Genomic DNA, 27,476 nt, shown 5'->3' with positions numbered 1-27,476 from the left:
TTTTAAAAGGAAGCATTTATTATGCTCAGCTGCTTAGTACAATACTTTCCCATGGGGGTTTTAAGAACACATTGTACTTAAAACACACATTTTTAAAAAACATATATTGACTAAAACAATTTGGCATTTTTTTTCCCTAGAAGCTTAACTGATAATGAATGATCAATAGGAAAAGTAAAGTAGACTGTGACCCCATGAACCACTCCTTAACTTCAATCTGAATCAGGCAGCTGGCAAAATGTCTGGCTGTTTGGAGTTGATGCATCCTGAACATGAGAAAGTAACATTTAGGACCCCCATATCAGGTGCACCCTACAGCTACAACATCTACCTTGCGGAAGAAAAATAAAGATCTTATCCATCAAGAGTGCTTCAGTGAATGAGAAGTAGAAACCACGACCCTTGGGTACCTACGTCTGACTTGGGTACAATGGCAGACATCAGTGATCATATTTTCCCCTGTTAAACTGATAACTGCACATTAAAAAAATCTTCAAATTCAAATAAAAAAATTATTTGAAATCCTACCACTGTGAACATCCTTCAAGACATCTCTCTACAGACATGAAGATTTGCAAAGTAGTGTAAATAAGGTTCATCAGCATTTGCTGCTTCATAGCTTGTTTTCTGAAATCAAACATATATTGTACAATCTTTTTTATTTATGTAAATCTAAATCTAATTATCACAATACTCCATTATCCTCAGAGCATCAGTTCTCGGATTCCCAAGGACAACAGAATCCACAAATGCTCAAGTCCTTTATATAAATCCATGAAGTACTACACACATCTTCCTATCCATTTCAAATCATTTCTGGCTTACAATGCTTAATATGATGAAAAGGCTATATAAATAGTTGTGATACTTCCTGTTTTGTTCAGGGAATAATCACAAGTAAAAATATCAACAAATGCAATTTTTAAAAATATTTTCAATGTGAGATTGATAGAACCTGAAGATACGGAATGTCATATATGAGGGTTGACTCTGTGTTGATAGCCGACTTCTACTTATTTCCCTGGAGTAGGGAGCTGGGACAAGCACCAACCCCAACAACATACAAGCTCAGGAGGCCCTCTTCCCCCAACCCCAGAGCATCCCTGGGTTTTACCAATCCTAATTTTTATTGATATGTTAAATGAAAAATAAACTTAATTTTTACCTTCACTTTTAACTTAGAAATGTAATAAGACTGCCAACGACTTGATAATCCTTGCATGTGTTTAGTGCCCATTTATCCCTATTTCATGAACTATCCTTTCATCTTTTTCAATCAAAAACCCTACACATTATATATTAATACAAAATCTTTGTGCACAGTACAATGATTTACCATGCACTTTTAAAAATCCCAAGTTTTAGCACCCTACGCTGCCCCCTCCTTTTTAAAAAGTAAAACTTAAGATTTGCTCCTGAATAAGTTAAAGCCCTCCAGAGCTTCCTGCCTCCAGCATGTTCTAGGACGGACGTCACCCAGCAAGAACTTACCAGTCCGGAACACGGAGAGCTGGGCCAGCATTGGCACTTGGTGGGATTTCCCGTCTGCTGTCACGAATGTTCGCTTCTTGGTGTTCTCAGGTTGAAACCGCGATTTCCACAAACCCTTAAAATATACTGCATTGACGAGGACCATTTTGGTGAGCATGCCATCAATAAGATCTGGGGACAGCAGGCTGTCGATCATGCCTGTGAAGTCCAAGAGCAAACAAGCAGAAACCTCAGGACTGGTGGCCATGGTGAGGGCAAATGGCTGTTGATCAGGTGGAACTACAAGCCAAAGGATTTTTAAAGGACTTTAAAAGACAATTGTTCAAACACCCTTTTATACGTTCTAATTTTTTTCTCACCCAATTTACCATGTTCAAGGAGAGTTTAAAACAAGTTAAAAATCCAAGACTGGAAAAGAATGTGGAGATCCCTTAGTTAAAAGAAACCAAACTTTAAATTGAGAAATTACAGCTAATTTCCTCTAACCTCCCTGGTTTAGAATAGTTTACTCATTCAAATAAACTCTATTTGGTTAATCTTCCCCATTTTTACTGATTTTTAACAGACACAGTGACTGCTGGTGAGAGTCCTTGGTCCCCACAAGAGAAGTGGTTTTGTGTTGCTTTGTTTTTTTTTCCTCACTGGGTTGATTCAACACCTGAAAAATAAATACTTCAGCCCATGCAGAGTTACGAGGAGAAGCACTTGATTTCTGTCAAGATTTCTGAAATGTTTAGAATCCCTGGTTATCATAGGCCTCATAATTACTTAAAAAAAGAGCTAAAATTGATTGGCATTTGCAGGTAAATGGTTGGAGCTGGAGAACATAATGCAACGGAAAGTAAGCCAACATAAAAAACCAAATGCCAAATGTCTTCTGTGATATAAGGAGGCTGATTCATAGTGGGGTTGGGAGGGGAAGCATGGGAAAATTAGATGAACTTTAGATAGGGTAAAGGGGAGGACGGGGAAGGGAGGGGGCAAGGGGGTAAAAACAATTGTGGAATGAGATGGACATAATTACCCAAAGTATATGTAGAAGACACTAATGGTGTGAATATACCTTGTATACAACCAGAGATATGAAAAAATTGTGCTCTATATGTGTAATATGAATTGTAATGCATCCTGCTGTCATATATAACAAATTAGAATAAAAGTTAAAAAAAAATCCCTAACCTTAAAAAAAAAAGAGCTAAAATTGAACAGTAGTTTCTCCATGTATACGTCAGGCATTAAACTAGGTCCCGACTAGTCATCGAGCCAGTCTCAATGACCTCCTCACTTTGAAAGACGATGCTGTGCATGAGATGTCAGGGATGGTCTGTCTTATTTGCATCAGGAGTGAAAACAGCTTCCCAACAATGCTCACGAGGCTCTTCTCGAGGGAGAGTGTGGCTGAAGCTTGTCTTTTGTTTTCTTTTCCTTTTTATTCTGGTATTAGGGACCAAACATGCTAGGCAAATGTTCTACTTTCTATCTCTGAGTCCCAAGCCTTTTTATTTTGAGACAGGATCTTACTGACTTGCTGAGGCTGTCCTTGAACTTGCAATCCTCCTGCCTCAGTCTCCTGAATAGCTGGGATTACAGGTATGTGCCACCACACCTGGCTGGGTTTTCATTTAGGCTCTTTTGGCTTGGTCTTTGAATATTTGAATATTCAATTCTCTCTCTCTCTCTCTCTCTCTCTCTCTCTCTTTCTGTGTGTGTGTGTACATGTACACACTATTAAAATTAGTTCATTGAAATTTTTTGCTCAATAAAGCAATGCATGACACAGATTTGAGACATAATTCTTCTAGTGGTGACAATAAAATAAACAGCTTCTGAAGAAGCCATGCCACCTAACTCAGCAGACAGCATTAAACCCTTTTAACTGAAGCTTAAGGGGATCCTGGGCACAAGAAGCAAACGTTTCAATGAACCATGGCAAATGGCACGGGTGACATTACTATTCTACAACAGCCTCATTGCAGCTCCTAACTGCCACAAGGGGGCGGCAATACCACCTTCACTCGGGACCAGGAAGGAACAGTAAGCTATCAACAGGCATCATTCAATTCAGGACAAGGCTGGGCAGGCACTGTCCAGGGGGAAGAGGCGTCAAGGGTCGAGGTCTGCTCCTCCAACAGTGAGCTCCTCAGACTTCGTTCCCAGTATAATCAATGTTGTTTCTTGCCTTTGATGGGAACATCACCCTGTATAGTCCCTACTAAAGGATGTAGCCCCATGGTCCTCTCTGTTTACAAGCCTCCCATGGTCCTCCTCCCTACCTCCTGTGAGATGCCTCTTCCCTCAACCTTCCATAAAGCCCGAGGCTTAGCACCACCATGACACCATTCCAATTGCCTCCCTCCCCAGCTAAAGTGAACTGCACTAGAGCAGGCACACTGCCACTCATTCTACCAGCCCTGTGAGCAGCACGCACGCAGCGCTCCAAAGTGTCTGAGGAAGCCTCCTCAGCCTTTTTTTTGCAGAAATAAATAATGCCCACAATTTCCACTTTTAGGATCATTATATAATAAGGAGGCAGAAAGCAATGAATGGAAAAAGAAAGGCTAAGGGGAAAAAAGGTAAGAGAAGCACAGTATGGAGGCAAGAGGCACCTGGGACCTGCCATCAGTAACTGCCACAAATGTGTGTCCATCATCCTGGGATACCCACCCAACTACCGGGTGCCAGGGCACTCTTATATAACAGACCAAAATATGAGCCCTGTCCTCAAAGAACTGTGGCTAAGACAGAGAGGGGCTGGCATAAAGACTTGGTAAAGCACCAAGCTGCTATTTTACAAACACCTTAGAGTAGTGGTTCCGAGGACTGTGAGGGCAAATGCAAGGGATTCTGAACCAATCAGCAGGGACAAGGATGGATGGGGTCCTCGAGGAAGCACTACTTGAAATAACAAGCAGCTCATACATACTGGACAATTCCTGAGTACTGGGCCTCTGCCAAATGCTTCATATGCATTACTCATGGCCTCAAGACAATCTTTATGCCATATTATTACTCTCATAGGTATCACTATTGCATTTCCATTTTACAGAGGTGAATGCTGAGGCACAAGGAGGTCAAGTCACTTGCCCAAGGTTACATAGCTAGGAAGTGGCAGAACCAAGCTTCAAACTCAGAACCTGCTTTTTTAACTATCATGCCACTCACATGAAGGCAGAATTGAGCTGGCATCGATGTAGGGAAGCAGGATAGAAAACATCCCCAGCTGCTGGATGCATGTGTGGGTCTGAGAAGGGACACAGGGTGAGAAGCAAGGGGACCAAGAGGAGCCCTCATGGCTGGCACATGGGTTACCTGGAGAAACGGAGACTGCAGGGTCCGACAGGTCAGACCCAACACGAGTACAGCCAAGGGCCTGCGTGTTTGACTCTCCCTCTCTGCAAGGAAGACACTAGCATCTCCTTGGGGTGAACTCCTCAATCTTCCAGGTTTGGAAACTTGTGGGAGCATCTTTGGTTGTGTGACTAGTAGCCAGAGAAGCTGCACGCTCTGCAGTGTTCAAGAGTCTCACATGATGAAGAACTGCCCTGCTCCTTGCATGATTTTCAAGTACCCACCCAGTATCTGTGTTAGTCAGAAGCCTGCTTAGAATCATTTGAGCCCAGAACCTCACTCTTTTTGCATGTAAACCCAAGTTACTCATCCACAGAAATAGATTTGTATGTGTGTATTCTGTAGACTTTTAACACACACTGAGTTTGCCAGAAATGTGACTACGAGGCAAATAAAAATCAAATGGAGCCTATGCTTTGTTTTGTTTTGAAATTTATCAAGCATTTTGCATAATTATAGAAAAAATTGCATCAGCAATGGTAATAACAGGGCTCAGGGCTTTTGAGTCACCAGTACAGTACAGCCATCTCAGCCTGCAGCTGACAGTTCACAATTACTTTAAGAATCTGGTATTTTGTTATGTCTTCAGGTATAGTTACACCCAAGAGTTTATCTATGAACCACATATATTAATTACTTTTATTTTCCCTTGCTTTTATGGCTTGACATTGTCTTCTTTTTTTCTTTTTTTAATTGGTATATGTGGGCAGAGGGTATATTTTCCTATGAAATTCATTTTAGGATATTAAACAGAATATTAAAAATACTTGAAAACCACCAGGTGGCACACTAACATAATTTAATATTGCCATCCTGCAGATAAAGAGGAGGGCCAGGTTGGTGTAATGACATCACATAATCATCAGCCAGAGACAGGGTCAGGGACCAGTTCTGAGAGCACCTGCTGCTGGCTGGCTATCGTTCCAGTTTCACAAACTCCATGGCCCAGAAACACCACTGAGCACGTGTTGCTGCTCTCCTGAGCCAGTCATGGTTTCAGGAAAACAGAATGGACTGCACAGTGACTGAGGAGGGATCTACCAAAACCACCAGGGCTTGACTTGCCCCGAGCATTCTTCTTCACTGTTCACCAGCTCCTCCAAGGGTTCTCCCACCTCTCATAGGTAAGCAGGGTGATGGGCTGCTAGTGCCTCCCTCAGAGATTCTGACTCGGTCAGTCGGGTCCAGGGTTCTGCATTCTAAATATGCACCAGGTCATTCTGATGCACAGGCCCCAGGACTGTGCTTTGAGAAACATGCCCTGAAGGCTGTGCTTTCCCTGGGTTTTGTCCTTGGGCTTCTCCCTGGGGAGTCTCTTAGCTACCACTCTGTGACTGCCTGTTCTGTGACCACAGGTGCCCAAATCTGCACTCCTAGCCTTAGGGAAGCTGACATCCTCTGTTGTTCTAGCCCACAGCTCCTCCTAAACATTTCCACATGCACCTCCAGTTTACGGACCAATAGGTTTAAAACACTGGTGGTGGCATCTCCCCCCTCTAATGATGTAGAGACTCCTAAATAAGTGATCATCGTGAGAGATGGAAAGGCTGTAACGGGGAGTTTGCTAACGTATAATCATAGGCCAGGAGAACCTGAGGGGGCATCAGGGTCAGGGGATGGAACAAGCAGACAGCTAGAGGTGAAGTGGCAAACCACGCCAAGGATGAACGGGATGTCCCAGACAAGGGGACAACAGCAGCAAAAGCAGTAAGGACAAGTCAGAAAACCTTTGAAACAGACAAGTGCCTGTGGGCAAGGGCTGCAGAGGAGACACAGCCACAGGGAGAGGTGAAGGGCTGAGCGCTGCCCCTGCCCCGACTCCAGGCAGGCAGTCCCCAGGGGCTTCCCAGCCGGGCATTTCTCTACAAATTGGAGTCCACCTCACCCCTCCACTCGGAGTGCAAAGTCACACAAGACACTGTGGCCACTCACCCCTGGTCTCGTTTTTAACCCACATGTTGATGGAATCACTGGTGGACACTGGGTCCTCGAAGTTCATACTCTGCACTTCACACTGAAACACGTCTCTGTTCCTTGTAACAAAGGGCAGTTCCATTTTAAAGCCATTCTTGACAAACATGGCATTTGCCACTGTCACAATGTCTTTATTCTTCTTGGACACGATGGCCTTGTTGATCTTCTTTAGCATTTTACCAACTCCTAAAGGAAAAAAAAAAAAAACGGAAAGCAGAAATATTTACGAAAGCATTAAGAAAAGCTTTTATATTACAGCGAACAAGTATAGGTGAGCAGGAGCAGCAAGTCTCCTGTTTTCTCAGGGGACTGTTTCTTAAGGGGGCTGGAGTTCAATGACAAAAGTTCTTAAAAATCAGCTGCGCTCCTGTATCAATGCGGACGTGCTCAGCTACTCTCAGCACCTTCCCAGGGTAAACCTACGCTCTCCTGGTGGCCGTTGAGGGCACCAGGTCCTTATGAATGCTGGCATGCTCCTCTATAGCCACGTGGGGATCCAAAAAGGGAACTTCCAATTCACTCTCTCTCTTGTCTACAAATTGTAAGTGCTACTTCCTTTCTTGCCAAGGATTTAACAATGTGATTTTTTTTCTTTTGGGGGAAAAAAAAGATGAATAAAATAAACATTAGAAAGACTATTAAAAATTGCCATGTGCCACCAACCAGAACAATGTGATTTTTTCCCTGATATCAAGCTCAAAAAGTAAAGACATTAATTTTATGGCAACATAAGCTTTATTTTACATGAGCCATTCATACATGCTCCGTTTAGTTTTAGAGCACAAAAAAGAAAAAAAATAAGTTATAAGGATGAGATGTTTTGTTTCTACAGAGAGCTTGAATTTCAGATTCTTCTTCAATACCTGGTGTCTTTTCAAAATGACAGTGTCCTAGAATAACCTGCCAGTCACCTTGACAGTCTTCCAAAGGGCTGACTTGTCACTCTAAATGGATGTGTCCTTCAGATCCCTTCAATAAGGACAGGGCATGGTTGTCCCATGGTCCACAAAGGGGCTTTCAATACACACAGGTCTTTCTGATATCTCTCCTGACCCCCTCCACCATCCTGTGGGCTAGGCCCATTTTACAAGCGAGGAAGCAATGAGCCGCAGTGGCTGAAGTCACTTCCAAGGCCAAGTGCCAGCTTGCTTTGACGCAGGCCTCTTCCACAAGGCCTGACGTATCCCATTAAGAAAAGACCAGGGCAGATCTTCTGCCACTGTCCCAGACCTGCCTCCTTCCCCAAGGGAGTGTTACCACTGAGCACCCAGGGACCAGGTCTCCAGGACCAAAATGACCTGCATTCTGAAGTCACCATCCTCATGTGAGTGGTAGCAATTCTGGAGGAAGAATGGGTGTGGATGGATTTGGTGGCCAACAGGACAATATTATGAAAACCTCAGAAATAATGACTTCAAATTCATGTGGCTGAGGATTAAAACAAAAAACAAGAACGTATTGCCATTCTGGAGTTGTCCTGGCTGGCAGGGTCTGGATCACAGTAGGAAAAGCCATAAATCTTAGCAGCGATTCACAGGAAGTTATAAATCACCCAGTTTCTGAACATCCAAGCAGGGGGTGGAACAGTGTGTTCTAAGAATTCATCCCTTCCTTGTTTCCAACAGGTGAACAAACTGCAACTCAGACAGAAGTTTCACGCTGTGATAATGGAGCAGGGCAGCTAAACCTTTGGTCCTAGAGGCCCTGGAGGAGGCCACACTGAGAACCAGGCCAGTGGGCGTGTGGAGTGAGGCACTCAGAAACACAGATCCCTGCACCCTCCTCTTACTCTCCCTGCCAAAGGCATCAAGGTGGGGATGATTCTTAGAACTGAGTAGCTTGCTGGGGTAGGAAATGGCTTTCAGGTAGGAAGATTTCCTTGATTTCCAATGAAACAACTAAGGCCCAAACGTGAAATGTGACTTGTAGGTGTAGGATGACTTTGAAGAACACCTAAACTAAAGGAAACACCATGTCAGGGACACAAGCTGGCATGGTGCAATTAAACAGGTAATTAAAAATGGGGTTTTTCTCTTGATAAAACTAAACCTCGTTCATGGATCCTTAATTTGAAAAAAATATTTTTAGGTTTTTATTTTACAGTTAAGTAGTTTTAAAACAATAGAAAGGGACATCCCATGTACCCTTCACCCAGTTTTCCCAATGGTCATATCAAAAAATTGCCCACGGTCCAGTCCACCGAGCTCATTCTGATGTCACTCATTATTCATGCATGCACGTGTATGGCTCCGGGTAACTTTATCACCTGGGCAGGTTCCTGAGACGTTCCCACAGTTGACACATAGGAGAGCTCCAAATCTGGAGGCTCCTGGTGCTTCCCTCTGCCGCCTCCCCTCTTGTCATGCTTAACAAGTATGTTTAGGACTCAACGCACTTTAGCTGTGTCCACACTGTGCAAGTGGCCGAGACTGGAGGTGGGAACTGAGAGATGTATGGCTGACACAAAGCCACACCAGAAGAGGCTAGTCCCCCTGACCCCCAGCTCCTGAGCATCTTCTCTGCAGAAGAGGCTGACCCTGGGCCCCAGCTGGCAGCAGCATAACCTCTCGGATGCTCTGCTTCTCAGGGCTATAGCAAAGACCCCGCAGTGTCCCTCCTAACGCAGGTCTCCTGCAGGCCTCGCTGGGGAGCACAGAACGCACACGCACCATTCACGCCGTATCTCATCATCATGGTGAGCTGCTTCTTCGTCTTGCCATCAGCTCCCAGCTGCAGCATCCCCAGCACAGACGCGATCCCGTGGGGGGAGACAATGATATTGTCATGAGGCCGTGCTTTGATGATCTGATTGAAAACTTGGATCCCTATGTTCGAGCTTAGTTCCTCGAGAGGCAGAGGGTTGAACAGGGAGCACACAAAGGGCAAAGTCACTGTGGTCAAGAGGAAGAAGGAAAAATGCCAATTCATGGTTCCTTCCAGCAAGGACGGCCTGAAAAAAATCAGATAAAAAAATTTACATTATACTCAAATGAACACAAAGGGAGGACTACTTTGTAGACAAGGAGGTATGATTTACTGTACTCAGTGTAATTAAATGCCACGCAAGACAGAACAGTTCAGATTAATTAAATCAGCCTTAAATACACAGAGCTTAGGCAGATGGGCAGAGACAGTTGGCAAACTTCTATTTGCTGGATTCCCATCAGGTACCAGGCTTGTCATCATATGATTATGCAATCCTTGCAACCACCCTTCATTCCGTGAAGCCAACATTCCCTGAGGGTGTACCATGGGCCACGCCATTTCTAAGTGCTGGGCATACAACTATAAATAAATGGGCAAGACCCCTGCCCTCATGGTACCTCCAACCCAGAGGGGAGACAGAACATGAACCAGCAACAATAAAGTAAATGCAGAGAGGAATAAGGACAAGATAATAAGGCCAAGTGACATAAGTGAAGGAGGGGTTGGGGTGGGGGAGTGAACAATACTAGAGAGGGTGGCCAAGGGGTACCTCTACAGTGGGAACACAGTGACGAGATCTGAACGGTGAGAAACATCCGTGGATGTGGGAAGAGTATGCCAGACAGAGGGACGGCAGGACAAAGGACAGTGGAGTGAACACAAAGTAAGAACTCCATTCTAAGGTCAGCACAGGGAGCCAGTCCCTTGGGCTGCCCTGGTCATCTTATAACCACATGAACTTGATTCTTTAACTGTAAGCATGTTACTTTTTAAATTAAATATTTGTTAGTTAAAATAAATTTCAACAACTTTAAAGCAGCACCAGGGCAGAAAAATTGGTAAATTCATAAAGCGTGAGACAGTGCTGTTGACAATGGTATTTTCAATTACAGTGACTTGTTTTAAATCACCTTCATCCCTTGATTACCACTTAAAGAGTTTTCTTTGCTATGACAAGAGGTAGGAAATTTACTCGTATTTACAGAAAAGCAAATACTTTCTTTAAATAAGAACCCCACAGTAGCAGCTGCTACAAACAAAAGCAGAATTTGCAATATTGCTAATTTAGTCTCCCTTGGAGGCCCAAACCCTTGCTAGGCACAGGTCTCCTGTGGGGCCAATTTGTGCCCCTGTCATGTGCATTTATATGTGGAAGGCTGGGAACATGTGCTGAGAGTAAAATAGAAGCATTTTAAGAGACAAGGGACCAGAGTCCCCATGGGAGAAGAAAGGGCACCAGGGTCAACAGAGTTTGGTCTCCCTGCTTCCTATCAATACTTCCTGAACTTCCCATGCAATGCCACGGCAGTTGTTCAATAAATACTGTGAAATTAAATTCTACTGCTAAGAGCACTATGTTCTACTTTTATTAATCATTTCATTCCCTGAAAATAGTGTTTATTGAGTATAGTTAAGAAAATGCTTGTTTAGTCCTGAGCCACTCCGTCACCTAAACACTCTCCAAGACAAATGCCAGCTCTGTGTTGGGCAAGGACCGGCAGCATAAACAGTACTCCCCGCCTGGCTCCTCCACACACAGCCAGCCACTGGGGCCATCATTCAAGTGGATGTTGCAATTTTCTTATATATTGTGAAACAAGCACCTTTTTAAAAATTCAGAACCTTCAGTGTTTCTCCAGAGCCTAATTGTAAAATAATTGTGTAAACTTGGCCTGTCTAAATTCAAAGCATGTAAGTGACCTACATACACTCCCACTTGGGCCTTTACTATGGCCAGCGTGGCCTATTTTGACTCTGGCACTTCTGACTGGCTCTAATACCATGACAATCCCCTGAGTTTCCTGGAGCCCGCTGGACATTGGAGAGTTTCCAAAGCCTGACTACGGAAGCTCTACTTGTTTCATCTAAAAATTAAGAATTTTGCTCTTCCTTCTTCCCTCTCTTTCTTTCAAGCAATAAACTTCCCCTTTAAAAAACTGGAATGTACCATAAAGTGGCCATAAGTAGAAAATAATTCATACAAAGTTTGTTCCAAATTGTCAAATCCAATGTGCAACATCAATTTTAGTCGGTAACTCTTGCCTCAGTCTATTCTGGCATCTACCTTCAGCATGCTTTAATCTGTCCTCCCCAAAGAAATACTTCCAGATTAGTGCATATTTGAATAAATATTTGAATTTGCACACTCACAAAGCATAAAGGATATCAAATTGATTTTGCCTCTAGTAGCTTAAGGTTGATTACCTCAAACATCATCTCTATCTCTTTCTCTATCTATTGTCATAGAACAGGGAGAAAGGGTCACAGACAGTAAGAAATCCCAAGCTCCAGTGTCTTGAAAGACAGCCAGAAGAATCTCTCAAATAAAACAGCTATCTGATTTAGCAGAATTCTGCTTGGTTATGAAGTTTTACTCAAAGAATCATTTCATTATGATACAGAGAAAAGCTGCCATGGGTATTTTTCTTGGATTCTTGGACTTGGAAGTTTTTGAGAGATGTCTACGTACAATTTATAAGAGAGTCCTGGGACAGTGTGAGAGCTGTGCAGAACCTGGAATCAGAGCTACTTTTGATTGATGTTCTGGACAAAACTTATCCTTGGTTTCAACTTCCTGGGCCCGATGCTCATCATCTCAGCTTACCTGGCTTGTGTACATGTCTAAACATAAGCTTCCACTTTTCTTCAAAGTTCAATAGCCAGGAGAGTATAGGTTTTATATGTTTGTGTAAGTCTTAATAACTAAAGATACTCATGTCCTACTAGAGAATCCTTTACTTGAAATAACTGTTGGGTTTTGGGACTTGGAAATGTTTCATCTGTACCACAGATTCCCATAATGGAAGAGCACACTAACCTGTTCATTTTCATTTTCAAGAGAAATTACACTTTATATTTTCATATAAGAGAGAAAGAACAGAAAGTATTGGCCAAATGTCTTGTGTAGTATCAATATGTAGAATCATAAAGCTGTTTAAGTGTTTCTACTTCTTAATAATGTTTTCACTACAGTATTTTTAAAAAATTGTATGGTTTAGGCCATCATCGAGAGAGACCATGAACCTAAATAAAGCCAATGCCACGGGCACATCCTTCCGAATGTCAGTTTTTCTTTCAACCCTCGACTTCTAGTTTTTCTTACTCTAAACTTCCACTTTCCAGCATGGAGAGTGTCTCTGAAGTCACAGGCACTGCTCAGAGCAAATGCCAGATTCGAAATGCATCCCTGAATTCACAAAAGTGCCACCTGCCAAGGGTAGACAATGGAGCACACTCTGCAGACACAACGGCTTCAGCTGTCAGCTCCTCACAGGTGAGCCGCAGTGTTGCCCTTCTCACAGTTCTCTGCCTACCTTCACCTTACCGTTCAGAACACTATGGTGGCCCGAAGAACCCTGCACGGGTGGGCTGTGGAGGGCCAATCGCCTTTGATACTCCTTTTAAACAGCTCTATTTTCTGTTGATGGCCTTGGACTTTCCTCTCCTTCTCTCCCTCATCCTCTTCCTTGTGACTTGCAGTGCTCCCCCAGCTCCTTCTGTGGCCTGAGTGAGGCTCTTCCTGGTTGTCATGAGGGGCCTTTCACCTCCTCCCCCGAGTTCCTACAGCATTCCCCCCTGAACCTCTCATACTGTTTTCTTTCCTTCCAACACGAAACTTACAGAAAGCAGGGCCAAGGGGCTTCAGAGTCCTGGTGCCCCCAGGTCTATGTAGAGGCTTACCACCAGTAGACACCACACCAGAGGCTGAGCTGTGGGGCTAATCCAGGGGCTCAAGGGCTTGGTCTGTTGGAATGAGGACACAGTGGCTGTGACTCCTTTTTGTGATTTTGCAACTACTCATGATCATTCCCTAAGTGGGGTCATTCCCCAACTTTTTAAAATGAGGGTTTCCCAAATGGAAGGTGCTATTATAAATCTAATTTTCTTCTTCATTCATTGGTGCAATAATTCTATTTAAAAACAAGTTCCACCCCAACTGTCTGGTCACCCTGAGGTTCAGTGGTGTGGAAAGAGCAGGATAAAAACCTTGATTTACTTGCCAAGTCTAACAGCTTTCAGTTTGAGAAGAGTTAGTTATTTGACCTTCTTAGCTAATGAGGGACATCTGGCAAGATAGTGGAATGGGGCAGGACACTTTCCTGGCTGCTCCATGGTGTGAAACTAAGAAAGCAGATGGGTAACTTCTCTACAGTTAGGTACTAGAAACCTTCAGGGACGCTACTAGTCCACAGGTAGAAAATCTACTGCCTCAAATCCATACTTTTAATTGGGTAGACACACAAACAACATGAAAAACCAAGGGAACAAATTGCCCCCAAACCAGCCAAGATACCCCAGCAACAGAATCCATCGATTTTGTGGAAGATATGCCAAAGAAGAAGTTTAGAATGTACACGGTTAAACTAATCTGTGAGGTAAAGGATGATATAAGGAGTGATATCAGAGAGCAAATACAGAAGTGAAACATCACTTCAATAAAGAGATAGAGATTTTTAGAAAAAAATCAAGCAGAAATCCTCAAAATGAAGGAATTAATAAATCAAATTAAAAGTTCAAAGGAAAGCATCACCAACAGACTAGAACACTTGGAAGACAGCATCTCAATGAAGACAAAATATATAATCTTGAAAATAAAGTTGACCATGGAGAAAAGATGTCAAGAGATCATGAACAGAATTTCCAAGAAATATGGAATAATATGAAAAGACCAAACTTAAGATTTATTGGGATGGATGAGGCTTGGAGACATAAACCAAAGGAATACACAATCTTTTCAATGAGATATTATCAGAAAATTTCCCAAACCTATAAAATGAAATGGAAAAATCAGATACAGGAGGCTTACAGGACACCAAATATACAAAATTACAACAGACCCACACCAAGGCACATTATAGACTGACAGAGAAAAACAAAAAGTCAATCTGAATCAGCTGATTTCTCAACCCAGACCCTCAAAGCTAGGAGGTCTAGGAATAATATGAACGCTCTGAAAGAAAATGGGCACCATTCAAGAATACTATACCCAGAAAAATTAAGCTTCAGAATTGATGATGAAATACAATCTTCCATGATAAACAAAAGTTAAAAGAATTCATAACTAGAAAACCTGCTCTAAAAAACATATTCCATAAAATATTTCATAAAGAAGAAATGAAAAACAAAAGTGAAAACCAGCAAAGGGAGGAACTACACTAGAATAGTCAATCAAAGGAGAAACTAATCAAATTAAAAATCAGAAATAAGGGGCTGTGGCTCAGTGGTAGAGTGCTTGCCTAGCATGGGTGAGGCACTGGGCTAAATCCCTAGCACTCCATACAAATAAAATAAAGGTATGTGGCCTTCTACAACTAAAAAATATTTTTAAAAAACAGAAATAAATCAAAATGACAGGGAATAAAAATCATATAATAGCTTAGTAATAACACTGAATGTAAATGGCCTAAACTCATCAATCAAAAGACATAGACTGGCAGACAAGGTTAAAAAACAAGACCCAATAATATGCTGTCTCCAAGAAACTCACCTTATATGCAAAGACATTCAAAGACTGGATACAAAAGAATAGGAAAAAACATATAATTCACATGGATCTTGTAAACAGCAGTAGTTTCTATCCTCATAGAGGGTAAAGTAGACTTCAAGTCAAAGTCATTCAGAAGGAACAAAGAAGGACATGTCACACTGCTTAAGAAAATTATATATCAAAAAAACATAACAATCATAAATACTTATAACACAAACAATGGAGCATCTATGTACATCAAACAAACCCTTCAACTTCAAGAATCAAATAGACCACAACACAGTAATACTGGATGACTTAGCCAATGAGAGGGCTTTGCTTTGTATCTGTAGCTTTATGAACTCATGTTTCTCAACACATTTTTAGGGCTGACCCAGTATAAATGTAATTCTTACTGAAGTTGGAAACATGTCTCTTCAGGCTATTCCCGAACCTTTCAATATGAGCCTCTAGCCTTGTCAGTTTCCTTGTTTCCTGGTTTGACAAGATGTTCCAGGCTCGCTAGTGCATTTCCTGTCCCAGGTAGAACCAGCTCCAGTTCCTTTTAGGTGGAAACAGAATTTAAATAAGGCAGCCTGAGAACCCTTACCTTAAAAACTCAACACATGAAAATAATGAGCAAAAAGTCATATGGAAAAGCCAAAATCCATTTATATCACTCTCTGGACTACATTGAAATCCCAAAATTCAAATTTTGAAAGTTGGGCTGTTTACACACGTATCATATTGTGTCCTTTGCCATATGGGCCGGAGGAGGCCAGCTGGATGGTGACAAGATAAGGGAGTCAGCCAGCATTCAAAGTTGGGCGAGGATAATCAAAATAAAACCTCTAGAATCCATCCTAAAAGTGGGATCTTAACAGTGCTGGCACCTGAATGAGCAACTGCCAGTCCAAGATGACCTGGGGAGTCCGATTCTCTCAGTCCCCTCCTCTCAATGAAAGCTAGGAGTTTCCCTGAAGCCTCAAGTATTGAGATCCTCTGGTCGGCTTCCAGGATCTTGGTTCTTGTAACCTAAGGTCCCTTATTAATCTTCTCTGGACACACTGTTTCTTCTAGAAGGACTACAGTAAGTAGGAAAAGACTGTTGAGAATGATGACACTGCTACACAGTTTTTCTTGACAGGGCTTCTCAAGCACCAAGATTCTGCCTACATGCAAAGGTCTAACCTGTGAGGGTGTTGGTAGGAGGCGTTCTAGGCATCCTTTGAGAGCTGACCCATGAAGACTCTCGGCTGCAAAGTGACAGTAACCATTAAAGGGCAAGTCATTAGGGTTACCCTTCAAATATGATCCCCTACGAGGGCCAGAAGAGGACTCTAGTCTCTGAAACCTGTACAAATTTGACTGAAATTTGTCCTTCAAGACCTGTCTTCATTTTCCAAATACTCCCAAATTTTCTTAAGATAACCAAATCAGATGAACAAGCAAACCAAAGTGTGTCTTGATACCGCTGGGAAGCAGACAGTGTTGTCAAAGTGAGTCAGCATCTTTACAACCTGGAGAAGAGCAAACAGGAAATGCCAAGGGCACAGCAGCTCAGTGGTTTTAAATGTGCTTGAAAGAGGTTTCTGGAGACTTGGAGGACTCTGAATTTTTCTATTAAAATTTTATCTAACTCTAAAATGTACACTCACTCTATTACACTATTTGGCCAAAAAAATAATCTAAAAATGCTTGGGAAAGAAATGTCAACCACTGAAATACATGATAACAACAACAGTATCTTAAAAGGTTTTTTCAATTAAGAAACACATAATTTACTGGTAAAATATGCTCTAACATTTGAGAGCCTTTTAGCCACATATTGTGTATTGTGGAAATCTCTGTTAGGGAGGTAGGGAGAGGCTAGAGAGGGAGGAGGGAGGTATTTATTACTTTTTTTGTGTGTGTTTTGGTTAAAAACCCAGTTCTATTGTCCACTAATAGATCCATGGCAAGTCACCATCTTTATCATATTTGCTTTCTCCTCTACCATTTCTGAGGACACATCTTAATTAAGGGTGGTCATAGAAACTAAGTAAGTACAGAAAAGACAGTAACCACCCAGTTACCAGAGAATCGGGATCTGAGCAGATGTTCAACAGTGTGGGTTCCATTCTGCTCTCTTCCTCCAGGCCCAGGACTTGAAACATGCTGATTGTATTTCAACAACTATCTAGAAAGTCTCTAAGATCAAGCTAAGAAAATGGGCCAAGCACAACATTTCCACCTTGATAAGGCCCTATCTGTTTCTTTTTAGTTTCCTTAGACTATCTAAGATATAGAGATAGAATAAGACAATACTGGTAAATCTCAGGGTTTCTGTAAGAGAAGACAGTGGCTGGTAATGGTGGGGGTGGAAATAGATGAATACATGCCAAAATATCATTGGTAGTTCTAAGATGTGTTTTTCATCTGCTGACTTAGGTCATTACATTTATTTTACTTATTGTACAAAGTCCTACCGACTCTTATTATTGGCCAGTCTTTAATAGGTAATGCCTCAAACATTGATTTCCAAATCCAACAACCAAGAGGTAATCCAAAACATTATAATGATACTGACCAGTAGCTCTCAATCTTTGAAAATAATAAAGTGCCATTTTTTTTGCATGTAAAAAAATATCATATTGTTTTTACTAATGAGGCATAAGTACTTTTGGAAATACATAATAATGACTATGAATTAATAAAGACTTCAATAAAATTCAAATTCTTTTATATATATATTATATATATATAAATCTTAAAAATACAAGTTTAAGATACTATCTATTCATTCTATACCCAAAGCTGGACCGTGAATATGACAATTCCAGTCCTTTGGAATAACACTGATGTTGTCTATGGGTCTTTGAGTCATAAATGGGAAGTCAATGCTATCTAGATCATTGCCAGTAAAAGGTGAGCAGCAAGTGTTAGAAGCATAAATCAATAAAAAAACCGTTCTGAAAAGCAATCCTTGATATGCAGAATTAATTTTTAAAATGTATATGCCCATACAAACAGTAATATGCCTTTTATCAATCAAAATATCAAGATCCGAGTCAAAAATGTTCAAAGCAGCAATATCACTGCAATATTCTTTGCAATAAATAATTGGACTAGCAATTTTAATTGCAACCTAAATTGCCACTGGAGGGGACACTGGATGACCTTTTACCAGCTTTGTGTAGTTTATCCTGTAGCTTTTGTGTGCTCTGTTGCTAATGGTTTGCACCTGTTGCCTTTGGACAATTGCTAGTGGCAGTCCCAGCCCAGTTTCTCAGTGGGCCTTGAAGTGGCTGAGAGTTCCATACACCATTCCCACTGGGAGGCCAACAGCCACTGACCCTTGGTCTTTGTGACCAACTCTTGAGCTCTCTCTGAGCTCTGCATGTGGGACTTCACCTGATACGGTATCTTGCTGAGCTTCTTCCTGTTCTAATTCCCACTTTTCCCATTCCCTCACTGTTTGTGCCTGGAAGTAATTCCTTCTCAAATCACTTGTGTTTTAACCTTGGTTGGTGGGCTGCTTCAGGCAGAACATAGGTATGACATCCAACAGTAAGGACAAGGCAATGACATCCAACTGATACAGTATCACTCATATGCTAGGAGGTAGCTCTGAAGAAAACAGAGATATATTCTGGCTCTGTCTTCATGGAAAAAAGAAAACTATGATATAATCAAGTATGTAAAAATTACACATCGGCACAGAAAAAAACTAAAAGGGCAGATTTTGAAATACTATCCACATAATAATTTTTGATGGTTATAGCTTATTATTCTGTATACTGTTTGGTATTTTTCAAAACTTTGGTAATAGAACACATCACTTAAAACAAGCGTCTCTTCTCTGTTTTTGAAAACATTAGCAGTAGAAACTTAGATTCTGGATTAGCTGAAAGCTGCTAAATCAGAGTATAACAAAACTTGAAGAAAGAAAGCACTGACTGGAAAAGGAGAAAGAGCTGAACACTACAGTGAGGTCCCTTTACCCAGACTAGGGTGAATGTTATGCCCTGTTGTAACCCGTAGGCCATTTCATGTTTTTATTTTTTTTTTCAGAAAACAGTGGCTCTATTTTGATATACATAACCTAACCTATTTATTACTCTAAATCTATATACTACATATTTAATGTCAGTTAGTATAGTGTATTCTTTGTATTTTTGTATAGCATAGTACCAACAATATAGTAGAAACTCAATATATGCTTATGAAATAAATTGTAATTCACTAGAAATTAACTGTTCCATTACCATTTTAAGTGGGAGCAACACCGTTTTGTTTTTTTCAAATCCAATATGCTTAGCACTTGTAAAATGTATCATTAAGTACTAAAACAATAGCCATCATTTACTGACTGACTACTGAAAGGCAATATTTGGTATTTAGAATTAATTTTAAAAATGTATATACCAGACCAAATGGTCTGAATGTTTGTATCCTCTCCAAATTCATATGTTGAAATCCTAACCCTTAAGGTGATATTATTAGAAGTTAGGCCTTAGCAAATGATTATCTCACAAGGGTGGAGCCTCATGAATGGGATTAGTGCCTTTATAAATGAGACCCCACAAGGAAGCAGCTAGAAGGTACAATCTCTGAACCAGAAAGCAGGCCTTCACTAGAAACTGAGTCTATGAGTGCCCCAATTTTGGACTTCTCAGTCTGTAAAACTGAGCAATAAATTTTTGTTCATAAGCTTATCAGTCTATGGTGTTTTGCTATAGCAAACAGAATGGATTAAGAGATTTACTATATGAAAAACACTGTACCCAAAGTTCTATATTCAACATGTAGTAGAAATCGGCATTAGCCAGGTGTGGGTGCATGCCTGTAATCCCAGCAACTCAGGAGGCCAAGGCAGGAGGATTGCTAGTTCAAAATCAGCCTCAACAACTCAGCAAGGCCCTAGGTGAGATCCTGTTTCAAAACATAAAACATAAAAAAGGCCCAGGATATTACTCAGTGGCTAAGTACCCCTGGAGGAGGAGGAGGAGGAGGAGGAGGAGGAGGAGGAGGAGGAGGAAGGGGAGGAGGAGGAGGAGGAGGAAGGGGAGGAGGAGGAGGAGGAGGAAGGGGAGGGGGAGGGGGAGGATAATATTAGTATTTCTATTTCATAGATGAAGGAAGCTAAGGCCCAGGAAAATTAAATAGCCTATGTAGATTATATAGCTCATACAAGGCAGAGAGTTCTGGAGTTGACAGCTGGCACTCTTCACCTGTGTGTCCAGTCAAGGAGAAGGTGGAGAAACACGTCACCTTCACCTCTCTGTCCTGGGCTTACATCACCACACGCCTGGCATAAACAACTGACCACAGCCTACAAGGCAGGAGAAGGGAACATAATGTTTGTTAGGCTCATTCTGTTTTTCGCCCGTATGTGAGGACGACACTGTCCCCCAGGGGCATTTGGCAATGCATGGGGACATTTCTGGTTGACACGCTTGGGTGGAGTGCTGGGGCATCTAGAGGGTGGAGGCCAGGACGCTGCCACATGTGGGTGTGAGCCCCTGCAATGCACAGGCAGCCCCCATACCCAATGAAGCTGGCGGAGGATGAGTGCTCCAGATGTAAACAAAAGAGCCTCTGCTCCCACTCTCCCCATGGGTCATGCACAGACTTCCTTCATGGAGAATCGAGGTCTCAGGTCCTACCCTGCTTCCAGTCAAAGCAACAACTGAATTGACACCAAATTACATAATGGCTCTCCCTGGAATTTCAACCTGAGGTTTCTCCATGTGGAAGAGGAAGGAACCCAGCTAAATACTTCTGCGAATCCTAGAAGGGAAGGCTTGTGTGACCAGGAATTAAAGTGGGGGGCTGCCAGCCCACTTATCAAATTTATCACTCCAAGTTCGCCTATGGTCCATGGAGAAGTTTTGAGGCTGGAGCAGGGATGCAGGCATTAAGGGGCGGGGGAATGCAGGCATTAAGGAGGGGGGGGATGCAGGCATTATGCTGCACTTCCTCTTCCTCTAAGAAGCTTATGGAAGGCCTTCACACAGGCTGAGTCACTGGGCAGTTGTTTCCCATGGAGGACAAGCCCCACCTTCCTGAAGCTGTCCACCCCCTGAAACCCTTCCCACAGAGCAGCAGCTGGGAGCCTGGCTGGCTGCAACCCATCTCCACCCACCATCCTGTCCTCCTGCCCCTGCCTGGTCTCTCCCCACTGGCCACCTTTTTTTTTTTTTCTGAACCAAAGCAGCTCCATCATTCAGGTTCAGGGAGTAGAACGGCCAGGCACAGAGAAAACCTAAAATGTTCACACACACCCTAAATTATTCTTCAACCACTGTACTTATGCCCTGCAACTTTCTGTGCCAATTATACCCAGGTGCCTGCTTAGCTATGGAGAACTGCCCCAAACCCCTACTTTTCTCCCTTCCCTCATACAAGGGACGGGGCCTGCCAGAGAGGAAGGGCGGTTCAGCAGGTGAGTGCCAAATCAGGTATCCAGGACTTCCCTGGGCCAGAGTTCCCTAAAAAGGCCATCTCTGGAAGGTCCCACCTGTCTGCGGGATGCCCTCTTTTCTTCAGAAGGAGAGACCAGAGTGGGAGACCTCTGAGCCCAGCAAAAAACAGTGATCTTCTGAGCTGTGGGGTACCTCACAGCCCTAAGAGCGGATATGGGCTTTAATCGGGCAGGAACTCCAGAGCTCGCGTGTTCCTATTTTAGTCAGCTGCGTTCAAGGAAAGGAAACCCACATTCAGCTGTGCAGCCAGGGACTCAGAGGTCTAGGGCTTGAATTCACAATTAAACCCACTTGGCTCTTCTGAAGGCAAGGTGCGATTTCCAAGGCTGCCAAGTAAAGAAGGCCTGATAGAAGTACGGCTTGTCCATTTGTTTATCCCACAAGTGTCAATGCAGCACGTGTGTGCCAGGAGTTGCATATCTGATAAAGGACCAGGGAGGGAACAAGGGCAACATGAATTGGTGCTACTCTCCTGGATTTTTTTTTTTTCATTCTTAAATTTTTTCAATTAACATGTAATAAATGTACATATTAATGAGGCACAGTTTCTATTTTAACACATGCACATAGCATGCACTGATCAAATCAGGGTCCTAAGTATTTCTCCTCCCCCATCTGGCTGATTTTGTCCCCCAGGGAGCATGTGGGCCATGTCTGAAGACATTTTTAGATTTCACAACTGAGTAGGAGTGGGGAGGGAAGTGCTACGACATGCAGTAGGTAGAAGCTGTTAAACATTTTCCCAGGCCTTGGGTAGCTCCCACATCCAGGAACAGTGCAGCCCAAATGCTTACAGTGCTGAGGTTGAGAGAGCCTGGTCCAGAGGGGAAACAAACTTCCATCAAATCATCTTGTTACTGAATTGATATTTGTGGTCATTTTTACATATTTACCATATGAATGCTCTGATAACCAGTGCAATGCACAGTAAGAAAGCTGAGGCACGCATGGGCAAGGGGGTGGAAAGGGTACTCTGGGGGAAGGCCATATGGGTGGACACTGCAGCTTGAGCTGGATATAACTATCTAAGCAGGAAGAGGGAAAGGGAAAGGACAGAGCTCCAGTAAGAGGGTCTTAAATGCAAAAATGCCTCGTGTGAGGAAGTACAATGGATGATTCTGGAAATAAGTTCTTCTCACCCCATCATCATCTTACAGCCTGTGCAAGACACAGTCAACCTTGGGGCCATTACCCCAACCAACAGCTCCCTGCAACAAACACCAGAGCCCCAAACAGAGAAGCTAGAAGAACTACTCATACTTTAATGCCACTATGTTCTACTGCCTTTTCTCAACCCTCAGTCACTGCACATTATAAGAGGCAGGAATTAAAATGCTAATTTTTCTTAGATTTAACACTGCAAGCATGAATATCAAAAAAGGGGGGGAAATGAACTAAAACACTGAAGAACTGGACCTCGTCAAAATTAAAAATTTTGCTCTGCAAAAGATCCAGTAAAGATAATGAAAAGAATAGCAGGGGAAAAAAATCTGTGAACTGCATATCTGATAAAGGACTAGTATCTAGAATACATAAAGAACTCTTAAGACCCAGTCATTTAAAACGAGAATCTACTTAGGAAATGGGCAAGAGACACAGAGAGACATTTCACTGAAGAGAACATAAAGATGGCAAATAAGCCCATGAAAAGGCATTCCATGTCATAAGCCATTAGGGAAAGCAAATTAAAGCCAGGTATCATTATAAAATAGTTAAAATAAAAACCAGCAAAAACAGCAACTGCTGGGGAGGATGCACAGAAACGGGGTGACTCATCACACATTGATGAGAAAAATGCAAAATGGCACGACTTCTTCAGCAGTTTCTTACAAAACTAAACATACACTTAACCACTTGATCCAGCAATCCTGAACATTTACTCCACGGACAGGAAAACTCATGTTTCACACCAAAACCTCTACACCCACTTTTGTAACAGCCTTATTTCTAGAAGCCCTAAACTGGACACAACCCAGATGCTCCTTGTTGAGTGAACATCTAAAGAGAATGCAGAGCGCCATGCAGAGCACAGAACACCACTGGCAAGCAAAAAGAGTGAACCACTGATCCACAAAACAACTTGGGTGCAGCTGGAGGGGATTATGCTCAGTGAAAAAGATAATCCCCAAATACGACATGGTGTGTGATTCTGTTCTTGTGACATTCTTGAAATGCAAAATGATGAGACAGATAAGAGAGTAGTGGTTGTCAGGGGCAGGGAGAAAGGGAGGGGCCAAGGTGGGTGTGACTGTAACAGGAGCACAAGAGGTTCTTGTGAGGGAACTCTTCTGTGTCCTGAATGTGGTGTGGACACAGGAAACTACATATGATAAAACTGCACAGAAGTCAACACACATACACACAGATGAGGACACACCAACTGTGGTATGTGCATTAGGATGAACTGCATCTGTGCCCACCTCCCCTGGCAGCACTGCAGTATGTCATGCCAGCTATTACCTCTGCAGGAGACCAGGGGAAGGATTATGGGATCATCCTGGATTGTTTTTTTTTTTTTTTATGACTGTGTATGAATTCACAACTATCTCAAAAGAAAAAGAAAAAGAAACTACTTTAAGATTTTAGTCAGCCACCAGATGCCACTGTATCTTAAGACAAATCCTTCTATTACTTTCTTTTCCAATACTACAAGCACACTAAAACTGAAGATATTCTTTTAAAAGATATCCAAATATGTGTTTCATAATTGTACATTCTCATAATTATTTTGTTTGTGATAACATCAATTCTTGGTCTTAAAGAAAGAAATAAAAGTAATTAGGACACTATACTTGGCCTCTGCAGCTCCTGAGACAAACCACCCCAGTTCAAATCTCAGCTCCAAGAACATTAACTGCATGACTTGACAAGTCCACTGTGCCTCAGTTCCTCCACCTGTGACAAGGGTAAAAGGGCATCCCAACCTCAGGAATTGTGGGATTCTGCCTCGCAGGACAGTTCCTGAGGCCTCTGTCCAAGCTGGCTTCTGTCATTATCGTCTCCTCACAAAGGGCTGAGACCTCCCTCTCTTCTGCCTCTGAAGGTCTACACCACATTCCATCTTAACCTTAACTCCTACTGCAAAATATTTAGGCGTTCTAATTTCCAAAAATCAAAGGAATTTAAAACTGCCTTTTAAATTTACTCATGGTCTTTTTTTAAATTGCAGGCCATTTCTTTGATTTCTTTGCTGCAGAAGGGACTCAAAAGGCTTCTAGGTGACATTGCCAGTTTCACATCTGGTCACGTGTCCTCAGGGAAGCAGACCTGAGGGTTCTTGCCTTCCCCAGGGCAGCAGCACAGCCTGGATCTGAACAGGGTCAGGAAATGACTGGCGGGCACTGGGGGGCTGGGGAAACAGGCCCAGGCCCTGGCAACCTTCCTTGTGTCCTTTCCAAGGCTGCTGAGCTCAAGAATAAGAAGTGTTTTCCTGCTGGCCTGAAACTGAAATAGGGTGAGACTAGCCTTCAGTAATTTTTAAATAGTTTTAGTGTGGCACAGCCAAAACAAGCCCTATCCCAGGGGTCAACAGATTCCAGGGTAGAAGTCTGCATTTCAAGCCACTCTCAGTACTGTTATGAGTTTAGATGGATAAACCAGCACCCGACAGGAAAGGCATGATGATTGCAGAGACCCCCTGGAAGTCATTCTGCACTGCCCTGGAAGGCCAAGCGTGATGGCACTGGAATGAGGGGTGACCCAGGAGAAAAATCTCAAATGCTCGCAAGTAGACCCTACATCAGTGTTGGAAGGAAGGAAGTTATGTAGAAGTTCTCGTGGAAATTCAAAGATAGGAGGAAAAACTACTCTTTACTCCTAAACTTGCTGTTCTCCCTGGCCCCACATCCATTAAGTGATATCACCAGCCATCCACTGAAGAATCTAAGCCCAAAGTCTGGGAGTTACCCTTTCCCTAGCTCATCTAGACCATCAACAGGTTCCATCATTCTACTTCTTGGGTATTTCCTGAATATTCTCTCTCTCTCTCTCTCCATCTCCTTGGTTTCTGGTCCCAGCCACCACTTCTCTGGACCAGAACATGGGTCTCCTGCATCAACTCCCTGCCTACCCTGCTCCTCTGACTGTGCTGATAGGATAGCCATGGCGGCCCTTCAGACCTGAGTCAAAGCCTCCTATGGCCTCCTTCACCTCTTGCAAGGAAATGCACACACCCCCACTCCATGGCCCAGGAGGTGGCTGTCTGGTCTGGACTTGGCTTCCTTCTCTACACTAAGTCTGCAGGCTCTTTTCAGGTTCAAGATCCAAGCTTAAATTCCCTCTGATTGGGACATTTATCATTTTCTCTACTTTTTGTGCTTCTGGGCCTGGCAGACCCTATCTGTCCTGTTCACCTCTGTACCCAGTACCCAATAGGGCCCATGGACATGAAGGTGCTCAATATATAGTCAACACACAGAGGCCTTCAAAGACCAACTTAATTCACACAGCAAGCTATGGTTGACTACAGTAGCTGCCATCTTACAGCAGGTTATGGTCTAAAGTATCTGGGGAAGTTCATTTGTTCTTTCTTGAACATACACTTAAATATGGGAAAGTTCTTTCTTTTTTTTTTTTTTTTTCCTTTCTTGAACATAGACATATTCTAGCGAAATTTGTTGTTGTTGTTTTTAATAATGAATTCCTGACATGTTGGGCTAGATAATTTCTTGCTGTAGAGGGCTTTGTGTTATAGAATACCTAGCAGTATCTCTGGTCTTTATATATGAGAAACCAGTAGCAGCCTCCATCCAGTTGTGGCAGCCAAATGTCCGGAGACACTGACAAATGTCACTGGAGGAGAGAGGAAGGATTGCCCCTCGTTGAGAACCTCTCTAAGAGAGAAAGGTTAGAAATTGATGGTTAACTGCTCATTCTGCCTCCAAAAGCCTAGTTAACCTCTACTTTTTCTGAATCACAAGAGCAATAATGGATTTTAGGACGGTATTACCTGACCCCCACTGCAACATCACTTCAGTAGGAAATTCATTCATTCCAAATCCCTAGTAAAGTATTTAACAGCCATGGAGGGGTGGGTTGGCCTATCCTGAGAGACTCAGCTTTCTCTTTTTTCTCCTTATCAGCATTCCAGTCGATATCTGAAGTGCAAAGGTGCAAAGAATAGGGGATGGGGGGAGGAACAAAGAGCCAGAGGAGAGTTGGGGGAAGCACAGAACTCCTCATACCTGATCTGACCCTTGTCTGAGTTTGGCACATTAAAAACAAGAAACTAGATGACACCTTGGTGTCTGAGATCCTTCCTGAAAGCACTACCCCACAGTTCAACATTCTCTTCCTTTCCAGGGTGGGGCAAGACCCAGGAATGAAATGTGAAGGACTGCATCTCTACTGATCGAACTCCCTGTCTGCCTGTCTCTAATCTGCTACTGAGTTTACAGTACCTATTCAGGAATGCAAAATGACTTCCTAGTTTTACCTGCCACACTGCAACAATATTTTCAATTATTGGTTAAACTGCAAATGCCCCACGAGTCATTTAAATAAATCTCACATGTATGAAATAGTCAATTGTGTTCTCTGAGCAATTCCCAGCTGTAAAAATAGAGCCATACCGAACTCATTTTTTTCCTTCAGCTAATTGAAAATAGTGCACATATAATGCATGACTTAAAGCACCCAGGAGGAATTTCAATTTGCATTCCCTATTTTAAATGTACAATCAAATGCTGTCTTAAAGTGCTCTACACATTTAATTCAATATTACTTGCCTGAAGTCCCAACCACTCCTAAATTTCAACTCTGTGAATTGATGATTTGAGGTTTTAATGCTCCAAGTGACTTCTGAA

The 27,476-nt window shown here is 42.6% G+C and overlaps 1 protein-coding gene across 1 annotated transcript in view; it reads right to left on the bottom strand.

Annotated features, from left to right (window-relative positions):
- Nucleotides 1-27,476, bottom strand: part of Serpine2 (serpin family E member 2) — a 60,352-nt gene that overhangs the window by 17,144 nt on the left and 15,732 nt on the right. Inside the window, exons 2-4 of the mRNA XM_076865828.1 lie at nucleotides 9,483-9,763; nucleotides 6,772-6,999; nucleotides 1,492-1,689 (exon numbers count right to left, since the gene is read on the bottom strand). Of these exons, the coding sequence (XP_076721943.1) occupies nucleotides 1,492-1,689; nucleotides 6,772-6,999; nucleotides 9,483-9,741 (685 nt within the window). The 5' untranslated portion in view covers nucleotides 9,742-9,763. The remainder of the gene's footprint in view (nucleotides 1-1,491; nucleotides 1,690-6,771; nucleotides 7,000-9,482; nucleotides 9,764-27,476) is intronic.

Source organism: Callospermophilus lateralis, chromosome 9 (genome assembly GCF_048772815.1).
Source record: "Callospermophilus lateralis isolate mCalLat2 chromosome 9, mCalLat2.hap1, whole genome shotgun sequence".
NCBI classification, from domain to species: Eukaryota; Metazoa; Chordata; class Mammalia; order Rodentia; family Sciuridae; genus Callospermophilus; species Callospermophilus lateralis.
Note: the sequence above shows the minus strand (reverse complement) of the source record. Positions and strands in the feature narration are given on the sequence as shown.